Below are 26,310 nucleotides of genomic sequence, written 5' to 3'. Positions count from 1 at the left end.
TAGCAAGAATACACAGAAGAACTGTACAAAAAAGATCTTCAGGACCAAGATAATCACGATGGTGTAATCACTCACCTAGAGCCAGACATCCTGGAATGTGAAGTCAAGTGGGCCTTAGAAAGCATCATTACAAACAAAGCTAGTGGAGGTGATGGAATTCCAGTTGAGCCATTTCAAATCCTGAAAGATGATGCTGTGAAAGTGCTGCACTCAATATGCCAGAAAATTTGGAAAACTCAGCAGTGGCCACTGGACTGGAAAAGGTCAGTTTTCATTCCAATCCCAAAGAAAGGCAATGCCAAAGAATGCTCCAACTACCACACAATTGCACTCATCTCACACGCTAGTAAAGTAATGCTCAAAATTCTCCAAGCCAGGCTTCAGCAATACGAGAACCGTGAACTTCCAGATGTTCAAGCTGGTTTCAGAAAAGGCAGAGGAATCAGAGATCAAATTTCCAACATCCGCTGGATCATGGAAAAAGCAAGAAAGTTCCAGAAAAACATCTATTTCTGCTTTATTGACTATGCCAAAGCCTTTGACTGTGTGGATCACAATAAACTGGAAAATTCTGAAAGAGATACGAATACCAGACCACCTGACCTGCCTCTTGAGAAACCTATATGCAGGTGAGGAAGCAACAGTTAGAACTGAACATGGAACAACAGACTGGTTCCAAATAGGAAAAGGAGTACGTCAAGGCTGCATATTGTCACCCTGCTTATTTAGCTTATATGCAGAGTACATCATGAGAAATGCTGGGCTGAAGAAGCACAAGCTGGAATCAAGATTCCCGGGAGAAATATCAATAACCTCAGATATGCAGATGACACCACCCTTATGGCAGAAAGTGAGGAGGAACTAAAAAGCCTCTTGATGAAAATGAAAGAGGGGAGTGAAAAAGCTGGCTTAAAGCTCAACAATCAGAAAACTAAGATCATGGCATCTGGTCCCATCACTTCATGGGAAATAGATGGGGAAACAGTGGAAACACTGTCAAGACTATTTTTTGGGCTCCAAAATCACTGCAGATGGTGACTGCAGCCATGAAATTAAAAGACACTTACTCCTTGAAAGGAAAGTTATGACCATCCTAGATAGCATATTCAAAAGCAGAGACATTACTTTGCCAACAAAGGTCCATCTAGTCAAGGCTATGGTTTTTCCAGTAGTCATGTATGGATGTGAGAGTTGGACTGTGAAAAAGCTGAGCACCAAAGAATTGATGCTTCTGAGCTGTGGTGTTGGAGAAGACTCTTGAGAGTCCCTTGGACTGCAAGGAGATCCAACCAGTCCATCCTAAAGGAGATCAGTCCTGGGTGTTCACTGGAAGGACTGATGCTGAAGTTGAAACTCCAAAACTTTGGCCACCTCATGTGAAGAGTTGACTCATTGGAAAAGACCCTGATGCTGGGAGGGATTTGGGGCACGAGGAGAAGGGGACGACAGAGGATGAGATGGCTGGATGGCATCACCAACTCTATGGACATGAGTTTGGGTAAACTCCGGGAGTTGGTGATGGACAGGGAGGCCTGGCGTGCTGCAATTCACGGGGTCGCAAAGAGTTGGACACAACTGAGCGACTGAACTGAACTGATTTACATCGACGTCTTCTGAAACCAGATTTTACATGGAGCACTTTGATATGAACCCCATTTCAAAAGGAACAAACTGTGACTCACCTCCATGATCTCAAAAAGCAGCCCAGGCTCAATCACAATGATCACCTCATACTCAGCTGCATTTTTGCCAGGAATGCTTCCAAGAAATGAATCTCTCATTGCACACGCGCTTTCTATGGCTTCTTCCAGTCCAGGTTTCTTCCAGATAGAACTGGTTTTAATCCACCCAGTACGAAAAACACTCTTGGGTTCTTAAAAAAAAAAAGTTAAACCAATTTATATATATTTTTAAACTGTATATAAAACTCAAACCATCACACGTTTAGTATTCATGGGAAATAAGGATTGTTATTTGTGGGTAATAATTAATATGGTTGTTGTTCAGTTGCTACGTCATGTTTGACTCTTTGCAACCCCATAAGATGGCAGTGTGCCAGGCTTTCCTGTCCTTCACCAACTCCTGGAGCTTGCTCAAACTCATGTCCACTGAGTCGGTGATGCCATCCAACCATCTCATCCTCTCTTGTCCCCTTCCCCTACTGCCTTCAATCTTTCCCAGCATCAGGGTCTTTTCCAATGAGTCAGCTCTTCACATCAGGTGGCCAAAGTATTGGAGTTTCAGCTTTAACATCAGTTCTTCCAATGAACAGTCAGGGCTGATTGCCTTTAGGATTGATTGGTTTGATCTCCTTGCAACCCAAAGGACTCTCAAGAGTCTCCTCCAACACCACAATTCAAAAACATCAATTCTTCAGCACTCAGACTTCTTTATGGTCCAACTCTCACATCCATACATAACTACTGGAAAGACCATAGCTTTGACTATATGGACCTTTGTTGGCATCCTAAATGCTTACCAAATATTTACATCAACATTTGGAAATGTAAACAAAGGACAAGATATACAGTAAGATCTCAGAAGATGCCCAGAAGAAACTAAAATAGAAATATCCCAATATTACAGTAGATGTCTGTGGGTTATAAGATCAGGAGTGACATCCTCACTGTAAAATTTCTAATTTTCTCTAAGTTTAATGTAATCAGACAGAAAAAAAATTAGAAAACTATTCACTAGCAGGCACTATACGAAGACTCTTGAGAGTCCCTTGGACTGCAAGGAGATCCAACCAGTCCATTCTGAAGGAGACCAGTCCTGGGTGTTCTTTGGAGGGAATGATGCTAAAGCTGAAACTCCAGTACTTTGGCCACCTCATGCAAAGAGTTGACTCATTGGAAAAGACTCTGATGCTGGGAGGGATTGGGGGCAGGAGGAGAAGGGGACGGCAGAGGATGAGATGGCTGGATGGCATCACTGACTCGATGGACGTGAGTCTGAGTGAACTCCGGGAGTTGGTGATGGACAGGGAAGCCTGGTGTGCTGCGATTCATGGGGTTGCAAAGAGTCGGACATGACTGAGCGACTGAACTGAACTGAAAATATATTTCTGACATTTATAAAGGTATATAAGAAAAAGTGACTTCTCAGTATAGCCAAGCTGCTAATATATTTCGGAAAGCATTTTAAAGTGGCTTGAAAGATATGCTGAAATTCATCCTAGTCCTCTACACACAGATGAGATGCAGAAACTAAAGTTGCTGAACCAAGACGCATGGTGCCACAAAGCAGGCACTGTATTAATAGATGAGTGTGTGCCTCTTACTTGAAGCAGATAAAAGGAGATGCTGCACCCTCAGCCCGGGTCTTTCTCACTCAGAGAACAAATCAATATTTCTTACCTTTAATATAGGGTATGTGCTGGAATACCTCTTCAGCCAAGTGAGGAAGAATGGGAGCAAAAGAGCGAACCATTACATCCAAAATTTCAGCTAATGCAGTCTGACAAGAGCGTCGTTTGGGATCATCTGCATTTTCACAATAAAGCCTGGACAAGAACAACTTATTGAGCAGTTGACAACATGCTGTACACAATCACGGCCAAGGTGGGACCGGCCTCAGGCTGAGCTTATTCTGAAGGTGCCTAAGCCTATGGCTCTGTCTTCTAATTAGAGAATAAAATATTCCATCATACAGCGCTTCTGACTACATCCTCTATTCCACTTGACTCCTTCCAGGTGTGCTCACCTCCTCAAAAACTCAGAGCTATGCTATGTCCAATTCTGTTTTACAGATCGATAATAGCTAGAATCTAGACAACTCAGTGAACAGAAAATGAGTACGTCAGATGATGGTATTTAAGATTCGAGTCCCCAGGCCTACAGTCTTCCCTGGTGGCTCAGGTGGTAAAAGAAATCTGCCTGCAATGCAGGGCACCCAGGTTTGATCCCTGGGTTGAGACGATCCTCTGGAGGAGGGCATGGCAACCCACTCCAGTGTTCTTGCCTGGAGGGTCTCCATGGACAGAGGAACCTGGCGGGCTACAGTCCATGGGGTCACAAAGAGTAGGACACAACTGAGCGACTTAGCAAGCATGCAGGCACCCCACCCTTACTTATGACCCTATCAGCACGTCAAGGGAAGGACTGGGATTTGTAATCCCAGTAGAAGGTCCCTGAGGTGCTGATGAGTAGGGCGGGCACTTCACACTGGCTGAGTTACTACAGGAGCAAAACATGAAGACAGCATGCAGCCTGCCTCTAAAAGGGCATCATTGATGTTATATGATGTTATTATATTAATAATTACCTGAATACTTCTCCCGCCTAAAGGCCAGCAAACTCCTGAAAACAAGCACTGTGTTCATGCCCTCACAGTCACAGCTACTACTTATTGAGGACTTGCTTTGTCAAACACAGCATTGAGTATGCTACTCATATTGTATCTTTTCATTTCCACTTTCTGAGATAGGTATTATCATCACCATTTTATGAATAAAGAAACTGAGATTATAGGATAAATTGCCTCAGCTCATCAAACTAGCAAGTAGCAGGGTGAAACTGCCCAATCAGACTTGACTCAAGAATCCAACTTCTTAATAATGGCCCAGGCCCCCCACTGCTGGCCTCTGCTTTCCAACATTTGCCAAGCAGAGTAGACAGTCAAGCACTGTTTGTTAAGCATTTGAATGTTCAGTCATACATACCTGTCTTTGATTATGCTGAAATAAAAATTGGAGAGTTCCCTGGTATAAAATGCTTGTAAAAGCCGAACAACCTTTCCAAAGTCATACTGCTTATATGAATCATTAATCTAGGGAACAAAACCAAAATAAATTTGGAAGCTGGGATAAGCAAATAAAAATGCAAGTCGTCATGAGCAGAATATGTTCCTTTTCAAAAATACGTTTCAAAGGCAGACAAACACAAAACAGGAAAAATGCGAGAGCATTTAAGGATCTTTGAAAGGTTATTTCTGGATATGAAAGACTACTATCCTCAGAAAAAAAAAAAAAGAATAATTTACCCTGGACTCTACAAAAGAACAGGCATCAAATGAAAAGATCAAGTTTTAAGTGATGAAACAGCATTATTCTAAAACAGCAAAGGGTAAAAGTTACCAATGTTCCCTAATTTATACAAAAAAAAATAAAACTGGGCAAAAGTCTATATGTACAACTCTGACTTAAGTGCAAGCAATTCCAATTTTTGAGAAAATACAAATTACTTGTGTTTATATATGAGAGAGTATTTTACAAGACACATTAAGAACTGTCATTTCAGTTACTGCTGTACTTTTGAGATGGCTATTTCTATACATCTGCAGACAAATAAAAGTACACCTCAACTTTATTCCTTCTTATACATGGAGCTGATTTTCAGAGGAAAATGTGGTCTGAGGAGAAGCCTGGCCTAGTTTTGCCACCAGGCACTACTCTCGTCTTTTTTGAGAAACCAGAAGAATTCTAAGACTTCATACCTAGTCAACCTAGGAACATGTGGAACTGATCAAGTATAACTTTCCTCAGTGCTTTAGTTACTGTTTCTAACAAAGTTGGTTCCACTCAACATGCACCCCAACTGTGCTACCTCCAAAAGCGTATTAATGCTCACTCACCTTGTTTGCCAAATCCTGCAGTAAGTGTAGCATGTACTGGTCTATGACATACATGCTGTTGACAGGGATGGAATCTGTTTCTGGGTTGAAACCAGCCACATTTCCCAAAAGAAAGCGGAGTGTATTCCTAAGCTAGAAACATTGAGAAAAAAGAAATATGCAGTCAAAAAATATGAGTCCTTCAATTATTACTGAAATTGTTTTATTTTTCTATAATTTTTATCCAACTCATGTTACCTTCCTAATGGAATACTTTATTTTTATATCATTCCTTTTAAATAAGACAAAGTGCAAAAAAAACACCATCTCATTTCAAAAGCTCAGTTATAGAAACAACCATTGTAATTTATAAATAAAACTGAGTTTTCTTTATATTTCTTTAAAATTTTAGGGCAAATCACCTGTCAGTGGCCCAGTCTGTTCATCAGTGTAGATGAGAATATTTTGCAGGTAAAAATAAATGGAATAAATGTGAATGGTCATTGAGCACACAGAAAGTATATTAAAATCAGCGTAATTACATATAATATTAAAAAGACAGTATATAAAAATGTTAACATTACCACTTACATGTCTAAACAAATAAATTAACATACGCTATTTTTTAAAGCTCACAACATGTGGAGAACGCATTTTCATTCAGTTGTGCAAGTGCCAACAAAACGCACCTCATTAGTTTAACAAGGACTCAGTAACCTTTCATTCAGGAATAGTAAGGAACAGAAAGAGGAGTGATCCGACCTTGCTAATGTCATCTCTGGCAGCGTTCAGTAGAGATGGACTAATTGTGACTTCAGTGAAGACGTTGGACTCGGCAACCCACCAGCGAAGCACGTCAGCACCATAGGGGGGCTCTTTGCTGTGATCCTTTTCATTGAGGGAAAAAAAAAACATACCAATAAATAGCTTTTGATGACAATTTGATGAACAGGTGTTTAGGTAAGACTCCTATTCTGACATGCTTGAATACAACATGATCATAAAATGTACCTGTATTGTAATGAAATAAGCTAACAATTTCAGAGATCCGGCTGCATCTAAAAAAACAACGCAACTGGAAAAGGGGGAGTATGGCCTGCGGCCTGGTGCAGTGTCTTCCCTGAGGTATCTGTAAACAGCTACTACGGCAGGCGGGCAGTCAGAGTACTGCCCTGGATGCCCTGCGATGGGGGACGGGCCGGGGTGGAGCAGGAGTGGTGCTTCCCTCTCGGTATGCCCAGGCTACTCTGACCAAGAGATGTGATTACTGGACTCTAGGAGGGCAGTTAAAAGCCGACAGGGTTAAAGAACAGATAAGCAGTATCTTTTCTGAAAGCAACTCCAAAATAAACCAAATTACCAGCAGCCCCAGATTTGATATTCTTTAATGAGTTGCTTTAAAGTGTATAATGTCCAAGAATGAAAGTTGCTGTCTCATTTTTTTTCTTATACTGTTTCTATTTAACTGTAAAACCATAGTTTATAAAGTTTTAAAGTTCAGACCATTAAAAAAGGGATAGCGTGAACCTAACTGGAGATTCAGACCTGAAATAAGTCAAAAAAGCCACAACAATCCCAATCCTTCACATTTTCAAAAAAGTCACACAAAACTTAAAGAGTCTAGATTTAAAACATGGTAAAGCGTTTGCTACGAGTATAAAAATCAGTTTTGTGAGTTTTTTTTACATTGAAGTAACTATATTAAGGGTCTTGCTGCCAAATTAAGAGCCTTAAAACAAAAATAAAATGAGTTTTTAGGGAACCACTTACTTGTCCTCCATTGATGACAACATCAGGATCAATGATATTCCCAAGAGACTTGGACATCTTTTCTCCCTTTTCTCCAAGGGTAAATCCATGAACAACCACTGTCCTAAGAAGACAAATGAGCTACCATACTAATAAACACAATTATGATGGACATTTTGAAGATGACTTATAGCTTAAAAAGAGTGTCTTAGTTTGACACAAATATAAAAAATTTTTCTTGCCAGAATATATATGAAAATTTTTCTTCAAAGTATAATTCTAAGCTGCTTATTTATCCTGATTATTAAATACTAACCTCTCTATACACAGAAAATATTTTTATGCTTACATTCACTAAACAATTGTCTTCTGATCATCTATAATGTACTGATTTTGATCATTAAAACTAACCAGAAAAAGTATGTCTTAAAAAAAATTATCACCACAAAATTATCTTTGTTCAAAAAGGCAATTTGAGAAATATATCTGTTCCATTGACTTTTAAAAGCATGTTATACTAGAAACATAAACATGCCGATTACTCAGAAGAGTTTTCATTTTGAGATGGCAAAAATCTTAAGCCATTTAAGAATCGTTCTGGGTAGAATCCACATATTTGAATAAGGAAAAGCTATTATCTGTAACGAAATAAGAACCCCAAATTTAATAAAATTCACTAAAAAAATGTTTCAGTTCATTAACCACTTGCGGAAATTACAAATATAAGGTATCTGATCAAGACTGTCCCTAGTGAAACTGGAGTATCCTCTCTACATCTATCCGTGTCTACCATATTTAAGGTCAAGCTCTCGTGGGTTTCTCTACTACGCCAGTCAATGCCGGTTTTACTTCTGGGACTTAGGATCTGTATCAGAGTGAAAGAACTTTTCTGTATTACTGTCTCCTTTGTGTCTTATTTTTTTTTTTTACTTCAAACATTTCTCTCATGAGATTGAAGCCTGTAAACTAACTAAGGGCAGTGTTTTATCACATACATATTATTCAGCACATATTATTTCACACTGGCAAGTACTCAGCAGAAATACTCAAGGTATGCTCACTCGTTCAGCCCAGGTGTAATACTTACTTAAAAGGCGACTTATTCCTTGCTGCCACACTTGTTAATAAGGAAGACTGAAACCACCCCCCAAGCTGGTCTTTTCCTTCCAAGTACAAATCTGCTCTTTGGTCAGTACCTCCAAAATAAATATGGAAAAAAAACACAGAAATCTAAGTCAATTAAAGTTAAAAAATGGAAATGAATACTTATTAAAATATTAAAAGTAATCATGTTGCCTATTTCTTGTGTCATCCTCCACCCAATGGCCACACTACATTCACCTCAGCTGTTACCTTTACTGTCAATTTATTAACCAAGATAAATAAACTTTGCAGTATGATCTTCCAAACAACAGACAGCTAAAATATTATCTAAATTAGAAACTAATTCATAATGACTGTCAATTATCAGTATTACCAGTTAAATCTTTAGTGAAAATAAACTACTATTTTTATTAATTCAGCAGTTATTTGCTGAGTATCTAATAACCTTATTGTTGTCATTTAATTCTCAGAGTAACTCTAGAGGGGAGTTTTTACAATCAACATTATCGCATCAAGGCTGAAGCAGCTAATGAACTTTGAAAAATACTTCAAAAGCACTATTTCATATATGGCATATGCAATTTTGAAATGCAGGATGTTACTCTAAACACAGTAGGAGGTAACTCTTTTTCCTGTTTATAACACTACTTAACCTACCTACCAACCTTATGGAGTGTTATCTGCTTACATTTTCAATATAATTTAGGAAAACAAAGTGCCTAAACTGGCAATATTTTCTCTTGAGTACAATATTAGAAACTATTTAATATTGTTGCTATTAAACATTACTACAACTGAACATTACTACATAAAAATCATACTATACATTAACTTATATTTGATTATGAATTTTTATGTACACTTTAGCTATAAAACAGAGTGAACATGAATTTATGCGTATTTTACTTCTCAAATTTCCTAGGCGGAAAGAAAGGCCCAAACAGTGGAACACATTTACCTGCTAGGAATCATGCTAATGTCCTCTCAATAACGAGGCCTACTACCAGAAGGATACCCCAAGTAAAACCTACCACGATTTTGGTCAATCCCTTCAACAATGGTGAGCGGAGCATGCAAGGCGTTTTTCCATATTCCTTTGCTCCAGAAAGGAAACCGCCTCATCCCTGTAACCTCCCTGTACCTGTCCGTAAGCTCTCAGTGAGGACACTTTACCTCTCCCCTTTCGCTTAGTATCCTTGAAGGCATCTGCTCACATCTAAACGCACCCTTTGTGTACCTGCTCTACTCCCTTCTGATCCCTGCCTAATCTCTCCTTCCTCTTTATCCACGGAGTCAAAAGCTCACCCTAACCATGAGCAAGGAGAAACCAGTCAGTTGTCTGTGGCAAGAGGGGAGAAAGCTGTGAGAAGGTAATGGAGTACCAAAGAATAAGAACGGAAAAGCAGGGTGCCCGAGTTCTACTCTGACACTAACCTGTGTGACCACCAACTAATGTGATTCTAATTCAATCTCGTGTCCTTTTCTGAAAAATGAGATGCAGTCAGGCTATTTCAGTGATTTCCACACTTGGTTTTACAGAACTCAGTACCTTGGGGCTGCCAAGGAGGTCAAAGAGAACGAGCTGATTGGGAGGAAGAAGAAAATTCCCACCTTTATTTATCTTATGTATTATGGTTCTATATAAAATTTCATAGAAGACACTGGATTAAATGATTGCCAGTGGCTCTTTCAGGTTTAAAATTATACTATAGTAGGAGATATACTTCCAAAAAAAGCAAAAAAAAAAAGTTCTTGATTAGAGATTTCTTCTGATAGCATTAATTTTCAAAACTGCCTGACAGGCAATAGACCTCTTGTTTTAGATTACCTGGGAGAACATTAGACCATGAAGTTCCACTATCAAACCAGATGTCCAAAATATCCTGACCTGGCACATACTCCAACGCATCGGGACCACCGACCTAATAAGACAACGTAAAAACATTTTAATTACACAAAGACCATGATACTTACAATTAATATCCAAAAAAAGTCTTAAGAAAATGAAATACAACCATTAAATTCACATTTTACACTGACATTTCTTAAGTATTTTGCCATTAGGGACAACTACTTCACTACTTCATCTACATGTACAAGTGACTGTGGCCACCTACACATGTATTAATGTAAATGTAAATTGTGTTCATTTTCTTGCAATTATCTTCCAGTTTGGATTTCTCCATGTACGATGCCATTGAACTCATGTCCTATGAAGGCCCTGATGCACCAGTGTTAGGCACTATTCTCCCACATCACACGTGTCTCTACACAACCAACAGAGCAGTTGCAGTCAATCCTGGCCCCCGGGGAGACAGCAAACCGCCCCCCCCGCTCAGCCTCTGCTGCTCCACAAACACCCAGCTTCTCTCGTGAAATCAAACTGTCTACTCTCAAACTGCTCTGGCTGCTAGTTTATGATGACTAAACTCATGAACTTGACATGATAGCATCACCACTTTTTAACTCTCAGGAACCTCTCGTGTTGTCATTAAATCATGCAATACACACAAAGGCTGTTTAAGTCCAAGGGAAACGTACCTGAGATAAGACTTCTTTCGGAAGAAGTTGCTCCGGGGGAAGAGTCCACCAGATATCACTGCCATGCTCTTCCACTAGTTGAATAATGTGCTCGATGGTTTGGCTATTTTCAGGTGGACAAAGCAAAACTGTTCAATTAGTTACTGTGGTTAATAGCAAACATTTAAAAAATTACAAAGTGGTGATTTTTTTCCCCTATCTGCAGGGTATTTTTCCCAATATGCAGGACATTTTTTCCTATCTTTCCCCCAAACTTTAGTCATATTATCTTCAATTATTTGATTACTTCGTTGCTACTGTCATTGGTCATAAGTAGACCTTAAAAGAAAAAGGAAAAAAAGTTTTTTTTTTTTAAATAAGGATATCTCCTGATACCTCTTTTTTGGTTACTAATTGCCCTGTTTCTATTTTCTATCCAAGTACCTATATTCAAAACCTCTTAATTATCTACCTCCTCCAATTTCTGCTCAAATTAAGCCAATACATTCCCTCAGTTCCACCTTAAAATGGTACTCAAATTTGTTCTTTGTTCAGATACTAGTATTAGTCCAACCTCTCTGCCTCCTACCAGACTGGTGCAATGGTCTGACTTTTCCCCTATTCGCATTCCTTTATATGACACATGTAATTTAATTTATAGGATACATCTCTGCATTCCTAAAATTGCTTTTATCACACCAACCCTGTCTCAGAAACTTCCAGTGCCCCCTCACTACTTACAGGACTGAATCCAAATTCATCTGCATAAGAGGCCATGCTGTACCAGAGCATGGGTTTTGGTAACAGATATCCAGGCTTATCTCCCAACTGCTACTTTTCATATACATGACACACACAGTAGTAAAAGTTCTCTAAGTTTTGACTGTCCCTTCTGTTAAGACTAATAGTACAATTTTTATTCAAAAACATTTACTGAGTACTCCAACATCTTGGTCACTGTTCGAGGCACTAGAGTTACAGCAGTTAACAAGGCGGATAAGATTCCCACCATAGTGGAACTTGCATTTTAGTGATCCTGGATACTTTTGTCAGGATGACTACAAACTAGATGAGATGATCCAGTAAAACTTAATGCATGCCTAACACACAAAAGAAAGCCAGTAAATGTGTATCAAATGCATACTGAAACTGATCATATCTTTGGGAAGATAAAGATACATAGTTATAAATCATTTGAAAATTAAACTCAGGGAAAATTCTACACTAAATTTTCTCACAGGAATAATATACTTTTAATTTATTATCACAGCTTTATGAACATTACAACTTCCCCAGCTGCTTTCCACCAAGTCAGAATACAGTGGTCAAGAAAACAGAGCATGTGTGGAGAAAATGGAACCCTCCTACACTGTTGGTAGGAATGTAAACTGGTGAAGCCACTATGGAAACAGTGCGAAGAGTCCTCAAAAAACTAAAAATAGAGCTGCCGTATAATCCTACAATCCCACTCCTGGGAACATATCCAGAGAAAATTATAATTGGAAAAGATACAGGTACCCTTATGTTCACAGAGCAATATTTACAACAGCCAAGACATGAAAGCAACCTAAATATCCATCAATAGAAGAACAGAGAGAGAAAATGTGGTGTGTACACACACACACGGAATATTACTCAGCCATAAAAAAGAACAAAATAATGCCATTTTGCTTCAACATGGAGGAACCTAGAAGTTACCATACTAAGTGAAGTCAGACAGAGAAAGACAAATACTATATGATACTACTAATACAAGGAATCTAAAATGTGACACAAATGAAGCTATCCATGAAACAGAAAGAGACTCACAGACACAGAGAACAGACCTGCGGTTGCCAAGGAGGGGAGCGTGGCTAGATTGGGAGCTTGGGGTTAGTAGACGCAAACTATTACATATAGAAAGGGTAAGCAACAGGGGCCTGCTGCATAGCACAGGGAACCATATTCAGGGTCCTGTGAAAAACTAGAATGGAAAGGAATATGAAACAGAATGTGTGTGTGTATACATATATATACACACACACAGCTGAGTCACTTTGCTATATAGTAGAAATTAACACAACATTGTAAACCAACTATACTTCAATAAAATAAATTTATAAAAAGAACATGGACCCCAGAGCCAGAGAACTTTCATTTAATTCCTGACCCTATCACTTACTAGCTATGTGACCCTGGGCAAAGCACTCAATATTCTGTACCTTACTTAGTTTGCAAAAATGCAAATAATAAAGTATCATTAAGAGAGCTATTATGGATATTAATTGAGCTTATATGCAAAATGCCTAGAACAGTGTCTGGCACATATTAATGGGCATTATGTAAGCAATAATAAGAGAAGAATAATAATAAGAAGAAGAATGTAAGAGAAGACTCTTGAGAATCCCTTGGACTGCAAGGAGATCCAACCAGTCCATTCTGAAGGAGATCAGCCCTGGGATTTCTTTGAAAGCAATGATGCTAAAGCTGAAACTCCAGTACTGTGGCCACCTCATGCGAAGAGTTGACTCATTGGAAAAGACTCTGATGCTGGGAGGGATTGGGGGCAGGAGGAGAAGGGGACGACAGAGGATGAGATGGCTGGATGGCATCACAGACTCGATGGACGTGAGTCTGGGTGAACTCCGGGAGTTGGTGATGGACAGGGAGGCCTGGCGTGCTGCGATTCATGGGGTGGCAAAGAGTCAGACACGACTGAGCGACTGATCTGATCTGATCTGATGTAATCAATATCTATTATTTAAACTGATTCTTTGAAGTCAGGAAACTTTACAGTTAATTTTGTTAACCAATTACCAAAACACATATCACACACATACATATTAATATTTAAAGATTAAAGTATGTATACTAAAGCCAACTTTTGAATTATCCTCCTTTCTACCACACTCCATTAACACAAGTAACTAAGAATGCAGGTCTACAAGAGTTGGTAGAAATGGAAGGAGTGGATAGAAAAAACCTCTATGCTCCTGACCTGGATCTACTTGTTATTAATCATGACCATGTATTATGAATCACTAAATCTCTCTAAGTCTGATAATTCAGATAAAATGAAGTGTTTATGAAAAATTGCTATGGGAGGCAAAAACCAAATGAGTGTTATAACTTAAATATGCTCTACAAATTGAAAACCAAAATACTTAAGTTGGTTATACTTCAAAGAATAGACTGAAAAAGTATGATGTTACATTTATTTTGAAGAAATTATAAATCATAAGGATGTGTAAATGGGCACAAGTCCATATTTCTAATACAGTCACACATTTCATATGGACTTTAACAGTAAAGATAAACTTTTTGTGACATGAGACCATAAAAACTTTGTGCAATAACTACCTAGTTATATGACAATATTTAGTTACATATTACTATTTTATATAGTTTACACAGAACACTGTATCAGTTAAGAAAACTGAATATACTATAATAGAAAATCTGAATAAATCTAACGCTATTACTCTTAGAACAAAAAAGAGATACTATCAAAGGATTCTCCAGGCAAGAATACTGGAGTGGGTTCCCATGATGTTAGGATTTTATTACTCAAAATAGTTTTTGTGTATATACAAGTTTTATATATATATATTTATGTGTATACCTTTATTAATAAAAGGACTTTATAAGACCTCTCTAATTGGATTCATTTAAAAATGGCTAAAGTGACAGATAAACTGTTCTGTGTCTTGGGGTTCCTTAAATGCTGGGCCTTATAAGCAAGTAACACAATTAAAAGCGAGGCCTTGAAACTGTGTCTCCCAAATCATGGCTCAATTCTGGTTTACTTCTCCTTTCAGCCTTTCTGGGCTTCCCTAGTGGCTCAAAGGGTAAAAAATCCACCTGCAATGAGGGAAACCTGGGTTTGATCCCTGGGTTGGGAAGATCCCTTAGAGGAAGGAACGGCTTACCCACTCAAGTATTCTGGCCTGGAGAATTCCATGGACAGAGGAGCCTGGTGGGCTACAGTCCATGGGGTCACAAAAAGTCAGACACGACTGAGTGACTTTCACTTTCAGCCTTTCTAACTCTTTTACGAAGACAAACACTGCATCTGTGAACTCATACTCCCCTTCTCTGGGGTTTGCTGGGCAAAGGCAAAAAGACCCTCAGTACCCATGCAGGATGAAGGCGTGAACCAGAGACAAGTCAGGAGCAGGAAGTCTCCAGAGACAAGTGCGCTGACAGAGCAAGCACCAAGTCCAAAGACCAGAGTCTACCTGCAACTTACTAGATACTGACAGGAATACATCACGTTATTCTTCTGAGCTTCAGTTTCTATGGATATTGGGAATGCTGGGAGAAGGAAGACTATTTGAAAATTTTTATTTTTTGTTTTCTTTTGAACTTTTTATTTTGTACTGGGGTACAGCCGATTAACAATGCTGTGACAGTTTCAGGTGAACAGTGAAGGGACTCAGCCGCACATATACGTGCGTCCATCCTCCCCCAAACGCCCCTCCCAGCCAGGCTGCCACATTACCTCGAGCAGAGTTCCATGTGCTACACGGCAGGTCCCTGCTGGTCACGCATTTTAAACACAGCAGTGTGTACATGTCCATCTCAAACTCCCTAACTACCCCTTCCTGCTGGCAACCATAAGCTCATTTTCTGTGAGTCTCTTTCTGTTTTGTAAGTTCATCTGTACCATTTCTTTTTAGTTTCCACATATAAGGGATGCCATGTGGTATTTCTCCTTCTCTGTCTGACTTACTTCACTCAGTACGGTAATTTCTAGGTCCATCCATGTTCCTATAAATGGCACTGTTTCATTCTTTCTAATGGCTGAATAATATTCCACTGTACATATGTACCACATCTCCTTTATCCCTTCCTCAATCAATGGACACAGGTTGCTTCCACATCTTGGCTAGAAAATTTTTATTCTTAAAAAAAAGTCCTAATATTTTAGTCTCCTTACAATTGTAGATGATACTTGCATATCCATTTCAGAATGCCTAATCCAACTATAATGAAATTATTTTTTATATTGCTAAGTCACAGATAAATTCAATGAAGTTTCAGAATTATATTTTAATTATCACTTAACTATATTCAAGTATCTTAGTGAGAGTCTGTAATGAAAAATACCCAACAGCAAAGAAAGATTTCAATTTTGCAACTGACATGTTATTAAGGTAACTATTATTATAGAATCCCATCAAGTTTAGTTAACCACTTCTAGCCTAACTAAAGTTGAAGTTTTAATTGCTACATTTCCTTATAAAGATATAGGTAGTTTATTTACATATACAAAATAATGGTCCAATATAAAAAGTTTAGTATTGTAGTATGTAAACCTTATTTGCAAATATGCTTTTTAACACATAAAAGTCCCTTATTTCAGTGACGAGGAAAGTTTTATTTTGTTTTTCTTTTACTTTACCTAATAATACTTACTAAAATTGATGTAACCACACAATGTTATCTACACCAATGAAAATAATCCTGTAGTAGCTTTAAAAAATCTAATTTCAAAAAGCCTGTCATAAATCAAATACATACTACTAAGAAAATGACTATTTTGTGTTCTTCCCAACATACACAGATGAACAAAAAAAATGTTTTTTTCCAGTGTACTGAAAACAAATACAAAGCATTTTTAAGAGGGGAGAGAAGCTCTGCCACATTAATAGACCAAGTCTTACTAACATTTAGAGCAAGACTTGCTTCCTTCCTTTTTATCATGAAATATAAAAATATGATGTACTAAATGTACCCTAAAGGCATTTTCTTCTGCAACTTAACTCTATTTTGAGATCTTAGACAACTATATTACATATGTTTTTAAAGGAAAATAAAGACAACTCTGAATTAGAGTATAAAAGCTGAACAAAATTTATAACAAATAAGAAAGCAGATTTCAAAGATAAAAACATTCTCATAACCCAAACAAATCAAAATTTAAGTGCATGGAATTGGTATAACAAAGTGAGAACTTTCTCCTGACCTATATACTCTGGTGATCTGAATGTCCCAAAAAGTTGTGGCAGTTTTAAAAATAAAATTTGCAATAAAAATAAATGAGCACATATAACTTTCACACTTGAGATGACCACAGTGGATTGCAAAATAAAGATAAATTTAATATTCAAACAAAATCTGAAAAGTAATTTGGGTAAGAAATACAAGTAAATGCTGTATAAGTGCTCAGAAAGTACTCATTACAGCACTGTAAAAAACTTAGAAACAGCCAAATGTTGGGACGGGCTACATTTATTTGATTTTCATACAGAGGGAGTCAGGCAACCATTAAGAGCTAAGCTACTTAGGCTGCTTGGATTAAAGTCTGTGACAGATGATTCTCATTTTTAACTCCCCCTGCTGATAAGCTCAGATTTTAGTAATTATTTAGGGGCTCCCTAAGGAATGTAAGGAAGATAAAATTCTAATTTGAAAACTGAAATTAAATGAGGATAATTTCATGAGGAATTTGGGGTAGCTCTACAAAGATGAGAATATAATACGATGTTCTAGACTTTTTTCCTGTAGCTATTTTATTAAACAATCTATCAAAACCATAAAAAAAAAAAAGAGCTAAGCTACCATTTTTAATGGCTACCTATTAATTTATTAATTTTTAATGGCCACCTATTAATTCTTCCCAAACTGACTTTATTTCTTCTTTTTCATATCATGTTTCTTCATAAACAATTGTATTAGACATCCCTACATTTATCTACCTATATATCTATATCTATACAAGAGATGTTAGTGTATAAGAGATGTTAGTCCTTTTGCTTCCTTAGGATAAATACTTAGAAGTGTAACTTCTTATTACAAAATTGAGATTGTGCTTTAAAGTTTTAAAACAATTTCTAGTGATATTATTCTTCTGAAAAATAGAACATAAGAAGTAGTCAAAATTTATCTTTTGAAATATAAGAAATCCCCCCTTTGTTAATAAAATGCTAAACTTAACACAAACACACAGTTAACTTATAACCTAAAGATCAGTATAAACTACTGTTAATAAAAGTGGGTGAAACCACTTATCACTACATAATCTCTATGCTTCCATCTTAATGCTGCATTTCATAAAGCAATAAGTCCATCATAAAACTTTGTACTTTACGCAATGGCCTTATCTAAATACACATATTATGTGTCCTTCCTGGGTTTCAATCTGTGAAAATGCACTAGGTAGAACCAGCCACTGCCACATCAACCAATCATTCTGAACTTCGATATCAACTGGGCTCAAGTTTATTTAGCGTGTTCCTAGAAATCAAACAGCATTAAGATTATAAGGTAATGAAGAAACTGTTGCTGTCATTTCAGTTCCCTGCGTTTTGTCTTTATAAAAGCAAAAATGCTAAGGACTATAATATTTTTTTCTTCTGGAAGTCACTGGAATTAAGAATGAGGTAAGAGGCTAAATGTTTCATATTTATTTACTACATTTAATTCTAGAAATTGGGGGTGGTGTCTGTTTTTAATTTAATCCTATATTTTGAAGATGACAGGAAACAATTTTGGAGAAATTTTTACTTGATGAATACTATCGAACTTTTTCACAAATAAGTCATTATTATTAACATAAGCAAAAATTTGAGGTAGCTAAATCTAACACTCAAATTTGAAATTCCTTGCATGTTTCTAATGAAATTTCTCATATTTCTGTAAATCAGGGGCTAAGTTTCCTAAATGCATGTTAACTATTGCATTAACACTTAAATGTTCTGAAATGAAAGAAACTTAATAACTTTTTTTCCTTCCTAGTTTCTATATTTATCTTTATTATATAAAGAGTAATTGTCTTTACTAATTAGTAATAGATTTCCACCTAAATTATAAAGATGTTATATCACAGATTAAGATAAATGATCAATGATACTGAAGTCAAAAGTGGAATTATTTCTTGAGAAAATACAAATATGAATATAAAGTACAAATGAGAACATTAATTCAAAATAAAAATTAAACATCAAAGTTTCATATCTACCAGTCTCTCAACTTCTGTAGGAAAGAATAAATCAAGATTTTCTTCTGTGAAACTACATAAGAGATAATTTATACTTTCATCCTGCAAAGCGAAGGGAACCTTCTGATGTTCTTAACGGCGTCATCGATTGTAACAGCAACTCCATGTGGACTGTGCGTCAATTTCCAGTGGAGATGCTGTTACTTTTGATGGCTGCCAATTCACTGCAGTGTAAAGGCACATTCAAGGAAGACCAAGAAAATCATGGTCACCTGATTCTCACTTGATTCAGGAAAAAACACAGACATCCTTTCATGTGGTATTTAAAAATTGACAAATAATTAAGAATTAACATCCATTAAAAAAAAAATCAACTGTTATGTCACTTAAAGGACCAAAAATGGAAGAGGATTAGAGTTATTATTCAGAAATGGTGTACAGGAAAATGACCTATGAATTGACAGACAATGTGACTAAGTCTGTCTGTCATTTCTGTAGGCCAATGTTCTGTATATCTCTGCGACTTCAAAATCAGAAATCAACTATACCACGCAAGCAACACAAAGCTCAATGCAGAGAAAAGAATCTGTTACTCACCATGTAAACAAACTGACTGAAAATAAAACACAAATTATACCTAAAAAAAATCTGCTTGTTTTTTCTGACAAAGCTCACATTTATTTCACCTACGTCACTGACCAATTGACCTAGGTACCATTTTGTTGTAGTGATTAAATAATGGTCAAATAAACCAGCTTGCTCTACTTACTAATATGTACAACTGGTACACTTCAATCACTTCAGGGAAACTCCCTAAAAATCTTGCTCTCTAAGTGCAGAAAAGAGTGAGGAACAATCACAGTGTTTTTATAAACATTTCCTTCAAGGAAAACTCCCTGATAAGGAATTTAAGCAATACTTGTGTAAATTTATCTCAACTTTAATTCTCAGTAGGGAAAATAAGATACTAGTTTTTATGTGATCAAGCTCTAAATTTTAAAAATATAAGCAACAGTATTTGGGTCAAAGAGTCTTAGCTCGAAACTGTAATAATATTGCAATAATCTTACAATCACTTCCTGATCTCTAACTTCTAGCTTCTTTTTCTAAAACACACTCTTACTCCTCACTCCTACTTAAAAGTTTAAACTCCTTAGCCTGGTATTCAAGGCTGACTTCAGTTTGCCCCAGTCAAGCTTTCTCGGGTGTTTACCTCTCTGCTCCCCTCACACACACCCCAAAGCCCCATTACAGTCCTATACGTGCTATGTTTTTGCCACTCTGGCTCCTCAGCTTCTAATACCACTACTTGCTAAGTACTTTCCCCCATTTCCTGCCCAATTCTCAAGGCCTTTCTCAAATGCCATATCCTCTACAAAGGAAGCAAACAAATTATTTTGGGTTCAAAGCAAATCCTTTAGTTCTTTCTGAGGCATGTTGCCAGAAGGTGTCAGATTTTCCCTGAAGTCGTGACACAAGAATATTTCAAAGTGAAAAGGAGCCTTCACACCAAGGATACTCAGAACTACCCAACATGCAGTGAAAGGTAATTTAAAACAAAACACTGGGATCGACAATTTAAAAAAAAACTAAAATATATATATTCATAAAAACACCACGTACAGCATACTAATAATGTAGTCAATGAAAAGCACAACCTTTTTACAAAAATGATGTTGAATTCCCCTCGCTGTCTCCTGAATTCTCCATTACTTGCTGCCTCCGTGCCCTCAAAATCCTCACTGGATCCTCAACTGATAAAATGTGAAAATACTTCCCAAAATGTAGTCAAACTCTTTGTTCATATTACAGAATAACTTAGTAAAAAAAATCTGAAACAAAATTACTTTCAAAAAAATGAAAATTCAGGATATATTCCCAAAAGAAATGATTAATATTCCCTTTTCCACATCTCTTAATAACAGTAACAATCCTGAAAGCCACCCTAATTTGCCAGAAGATAAACCAGCTAGGTTATTACCACAATAAGAGCGGGGACCATGTCAGTCTTGTCTATTGCCTCAGAAAAAGGGTCTAGTGTATGACCAGCAAAAAAAAAACCTTTTTATTGTATAAGCTCTTCTATTCTGAATTGTTTACTAGGTTCACGTATTATCTTTCCAAATTAAAAAGAAAATTAAACAAAAAAAGAAGAAATAACTAGTGCATTCAACTATATTATAGTTTCTTAAATTTTAAATTATCTGTACAATTACCTAACACCATTTCTACTGAGAGAAAAAACAGACTCAGAGTGAAAGACCGACACTGATTCCTAAATCAAAATTACATACTGGGCCACTCAATCTGCTCACTTTGGGTTCCTGACACCTTACTCCAACACAGTGCTAGGCACACAGTCAGGAATAATGAATTCTCAAAGAAAAAAAGTCAATGCCTTTAATTCTGAGTTATCAATACTGAAAATAATCCAGTATTTGTTAAAACTTCACCCATCTGAAAGGATCTTTTTGAAATTTATATTTTACTTCCCTAAAAAAGATAGTTATTTTAGACTATTTTATTTAACATATATCAAGAGTTTTCCATAGTCCACTATTTTTCCATTTTTGAAGAAAATACAACTCACTTTAAAGTGCTGAAAAATTTTGAAAGAGTTCTACCTGTTGATCAAGACTTCATCTTTTGTCTTATGATGAAACACAGGAATTGGAACACCCCAAACTCTTTGCCTTGATATGCACCAGTATGGCCGCCTGTCCATCATTTCAACCATGGCATTCAATGCTGATCCAGGAATAAATTTCACTTTTTTCAACAATTCCTGCAATTGATTCACAAATCAAGTTCAGTGAGAGAAAGCAGAACAAATTTTCTAGAACTCCCATTCTTTATCATGATACAGTTCCTTATTTTGGAAGTTTATAGGCATTTACATGCCCCCTCTCCCTGCCAAAGAGAAACTAATCTCAAAAAAACCATAGATTTCAGAGCAAACAAGGCGATATTAAAACAGGGCCACAAAGGATCTAATAAATAACATCAAGAGCAGACTCCACCTTTGAAGAAGTGACAAGCGATTTTATACTAATTTCTAAACACTCCTAGATCAAAACTGGTAATAACAGGTTTAATAGAAGTACTACACGTTATTAAACTTCAGTTAAACTCAATTCAAACTTGATTTCCAGGTTTCTTTTTTAAATGTTTAAGAAATAAGCTCCTGTCTTAGGTTGACAAGGATACTGAAATACAACCTAATTTTATGTAGTACGGTTTAGTTAAGGAATAATTATTATTTTTTAAGGTGGTAATAACAGCATGAAAGTTATGTTTTAATTTTAAATGTCAGATATATATGATGAAATATTTATGGAAAACATAATACCTAAAAGTTGCTTTAAAATAATCCAATGGGTAGGAAGTGTAGATAATGAGTAGGGATGTAGCTAAAAATAAAATTGGCAAAAAGTTGATTATTGTTGAAGTTGGGTGATGGAAACATGGCAGTATATTATTTTCTCTATTTCTGCAAAGATTAACTAAAAATTTTCCATAAGGAAGTTAAGAAAACAAACTTGTCTTCAGCGTACTGTATCAGCATCAGATTCGGATGTTCTGCAACAAAAATCTATGCAGAGCTGAAAGTCACAAACTACATTTACAGGTAAGAAAAACAGGCTTTATAGAGAAATGTAAAAAAAAACAGAACAAAGCAAAGAAACAGTCCATAGCACAGCTCTCCAATCTACATGAATGTAGAAAGTATTAACTGCCTCCATAGCTTTGGCAAGGGCCCCAAACTGCCAGGCCAACAAATGAACCAACTAATAACAGTACTGCTATATGCAAGCTGTAAAGCAAAGTATCTGTACACTCAGCATGGTCAACAAATATATATTTGAAAAACAAAAGCAAAATATGGTATTTGAGTTCTTTCATTTAATAGAATCAAGTTATTCATGAGATACACACACACACAGATACATCTATGTATTGAATGAAAGAGCTTTAATTAATTTAAATTAATATTTAAAATGCCAGCTATAAAGTAATTGTTAGCTCAAAGTAATAGCTTTTCAAATGAATTGTGATTTCAATTCAACCCTTCAAGCAAAGGGTTTTAAAAGAATTTTGGTAAATGCCTATTATGTGCCAGACACTGTTCTGGGAACTCTTATTCACGTATCTCATGAGGTAGGCATTATTATCACCTTTATACAGATGAGGAAACTGAGGTTCTGAGAGTTTAAACAATTTGCTGAACTCAGGTCATAATTTTATGCTACTTTCACACTGGGCAGGAAATTAGAGCAAACTAATTAACCTTTTTAAGCATGAGTTTCCACATATGTCATGATGGAATGGAGAAACCCAAGGTCCCTCCACATCTAAAATTCCACAATTTTATGAAACCAATTAATAATAGCCTTAATTCCTTCTACCCTCAAAACCCTACCCCAACCTCACAGATAAACCTTTCATCCTGGGGAAGGGATGAATGAGGGAATGATAAACCCAACCCTTACAGCAGGATGCCCTTTATACCTTGGCTGTAGTCTTAATATCCGTGATATTTACAAACCACTGCTTGCTGGCACGAATAACTACTGGTTTCTTAGTTCTCCAGTCATAGGGATAGCTGTGTACCAATTTTTCTTCTTTCAACAAATTCTTTGCAGCCTGAAGCATCATTATAACTTAAAAAACAAAAAACAACTTACATTAGACACAATGAAAAAGTACTATGAAAACCCTAATAACTCTCTAAACTTCCAGGGAGTACGAAATCTGGGCCAACAGGTGACAGGAAGAGTAGCCATCTACCAGGGAGCAAAGGCATAATCTGGGAATCTCCAGACAAAAAAAGCAGAAACTGTAAAACCTTAAGCAGACTCCAAAGTATGCCATTCCCATGGGCTCTTCTCAAAGACAACAGAACACACCTAGAACTCTATATCTCAAATCCAGAGTCACAGTCTCTCATACTATGAATCTTCAAATGGTCTCCAGGTAATCCAAAGAAACCAGGTATACTGGCTTGAATTTTGTCCCCTAAGTCCTTGCCCCTACGACCTGTGACTGTGACCTTATTTGGAAATAGGGCTTTTGTAGATGCAGTCTCGGAAAAGGCAATGGCACCCCACTCCAGGACTCTTGCCTGGAATATCCCATGGATGGAGGAGCCTGGTAGGCTGCAGTCCATGAGGTCTCACAGAGTTGGACACGACTGAAGTGACTTAGCAGATGCAGTCTGCAACTAAGATGGGGTCACACTGGACCTCCCTGATAGCTCAGTGGGTAAAGAATCTGCCTGTGATGCAGGAGACACAGGAGATGTGAGTTCAATCACTGGGTCAGGAAGATGCCCTGGAGAAGGAAATGGCAACCCACTCCAGTATTCTTGCCTGGAAAACCCCATGGACAGAAGAGCCTGGAGAGCTACAGTCCATGGGGTCACAAAGAGTCCGACACAGCTAAGCGACTAAACCACCCACACTGGATTAGAGTGGGCCCTAATTCCAATGCCTGGTGTCCTTGTAAGAAGAAGAAAGAATACACAGAGAAGAGACACACAGAGCAAATGACAGGGGACAATGGAGGCAGACTGGAGTGATACAGCTATAAACCAAGGAAAGCAGCTATAAACCAAGGAAAGCCCAGGATTACCGGAGCCAAAAGAAGCTAGGCAGAGGCAAAGAAGGACTTTTTCACAGAGCTTTCAGAGGGAGCAGAGCCTGGCTGACACCTTGACTTCAGACTTCTCGCCTCCAGAACTGTGAGAGAATAAGTTTCTGTTGTTCTAAGCCACCAAACTTATAGCAGTTTGTGACAAGAGCCTAGGAGAATTAATACACCAGATCTAATTGGCCTTAGTCGTGGTGTGGGCAAAGAAAGGTGTAGGTCATAGTGTAGGTCAGTGATATGAGTTACTAGAGGAGTGAGTGAGTGATTCAGTCAACATCCAGCTCCAAGGTGGACTTCATCCTTCCACAAAACTCACACTGCTAATGACTCTCTCTGCTGTTCTAAGGTAACACCACTCCCTGCTGACGGCCCTGATGTGATTAAACAAGTAGGGCAATTCAAAGTGAAAGATGAAAAAAGTGCCAAACTCCATGTTACACCACGTGGCAAAATAAAATACAATTTCCGCTTTTTGCTTCTGTTGAAAGTGCAAGATTGAGAGAACTGTCAGCAAAGATTACTGCTGGCTGCTTCTCAGAAAATGCATATTTACAATATCAACATAAAAAAGAAAAAAAAAAAAAATACAATATCAACATACACAGGACTCACCTGCATCTGTTCCCTCTTTAAGAACAGCTTTGTTTTGAAGTTCAGGACCTGCAGCATCTGTGAAAACTCCATCTTCATTCACTAAACAATCCTACAAAGAGTCGTTCTGAACAATTAAAATAAAGCATCAAGACTTTCTATCTTATGACAATATCTGGCAAAACAATATATAATGTATAAAACATCTCATTATAGTCTAGTCTTTCACTGTACTGAAATTTAGGTATCACTTCTTAGTCAATCAGAATTTGTGAATTTAAACACTTAAATCACCAAAAAGGCAAACTGTATTACTAAAGCACATACCTAAAATTTAATAATAAAAAGTAACAAGATATACTAAAAACTTCTGTTAACTTACAGATCTGTGGCCGTGTATATACACTGTGATGACTTTGAGACTTGTCTTTAACTAAATAGAAAAACTTGCTAAGTAACTCATGTGTAAAATAAATTTTGAGAGGATGGTTTAGTCTGAAAAAAATGGCTCTTTGGAACTATCCAGTATCCCAGGTGGCTCAGTGGTAAAGCATCCACCTGCAAATCCAAGGGACACAGGAGATGCGGGTTTGATCCCTGGGTCAGGGAGGATCCCCTGGAGCAGGAAATGGCAACCCACTCCAGTATTCTTGCCTTCGAAATCCCATGGACAGAGGAGCCTGGTGGGCTACAGTCCCCAGGGTTGCAAAGAGTTGAACATGACTAAGCGACTTAAGCACACATTCACATAAGCAAAACCCACTCACCATTTTTCAGGGCTTGAAAGTAATTTGTCTACGTGACTTAGTACTTGGAAAAAAATGCCCCTATTTACTATGTATTCTTCAATTTCAACTCTGTGCCAATTCTGTGCTGATTCTAGGAAATGATTCTTAGTTAGTATGAGCTAATGAGGTTTACTGCACAAAAGCATTTCACAACTTAACTATAAAGACAAAAATTATCATTTATTATCAAAAAGTAAAGATGTTAGGGTTTATCACTTCAATTCTACAAAAGCAATTATTAAAAAGGAAAAAGGAGGAGCAGTACCATGGACAAGTTGTGTTGAGCAGCTACACTGTAATCTTCCATACCATGAGCCGGGGCTGTGTGAACCAGCCCGGTTCCTTTTGTCATGGTCACATGATTGGCAGGTAAAAGAGGAGACTCCCTCTCAGAAATTAAAGGATGAGCACAAGAACCATTTTCCAAGTCCACAC

The 26,310-nt window shown here is 37.3% G+C and overlaps 1 protein-coding gene across 1 annotated transcript in view; it reads right to left on the bottom strand.

The window, feature by feature from the left end:
* Positions 1-26,310, bottom strand: part of IARS2 (isoleucyl-tRNA synthetase 2, mitochondrial) — a 44,094-nt gene that overhangs the window by 4,077 nt on the left and 13,707 nt on the right. Inside the window, exons 9-21 of the mRNA XM_027564472.1 lie at positions 26,141-26,310; positions 25,109-25,199; positions 23,357-23,508; positions 21,472-21,632; positions 10,948-11,050; positions 10,235-10,328; positions 8,390-8,498; positions 7,324-7,426; positions 6,316-6,441; positions 5,575-5,706; positions 4,664-4,770; positions 3,360-3,505; positions 1,683-1,873 (exon numbers count right to left, since the gene is read on the bottom strand). Of these exons, the coding sequence (XP_027420273.1) occupies positions 1,683-1,873; positions 3,360-3,505; positions 4,664-4,770; positions 5,575-5,706; positions 6,316-6,441; positions 7,324-7,426; positions 8,390-8,498; positions 10,235-10,328; positions 10,948-11,050; positions 21,472-21,632; positions 23,357-23,508; positions 25,109-25,199; positions 26,141-26,310 (1,685 nt within the window). The remainder of the gene's footprint in view (positions 1-1,682; positions 1,874-3,359; positions 3,506-4,663; positions 4,771-5,574; positions 5,707-6,315; positions 6,442-7,323; positions 7,427-8,389; positions 8,499-10,234; positions 10,329-10,947; positions 11,051-21,471; positions 21,633-23,356; positions 23,509-25,108; positions 25,200-26,140) is intronic.

This window comes from Bos indicus x Bos taurus, chromosome 16, assembly GCF_003369695.1.
Source record: "Bos indicus x Bos taurus breed Angus x Brahman F1 hybrid chromosome 16, Bos_hybrid_MaternalHap_v2.0, whole genome shotgun sequence".
NCBI classification, from domain to species: domain Eukaryota; kingdom Metazoa; phylum Chordata; class Mammalia; order Artiodactyla; family Bovidae; genus Bos; species Bos indicus x Bos taurus.
The sequence above is the reverse complement of the archived record's forward strand: the minus strand, read 5'-3'. Positions and strand labels throughout refer to the sequence as shown.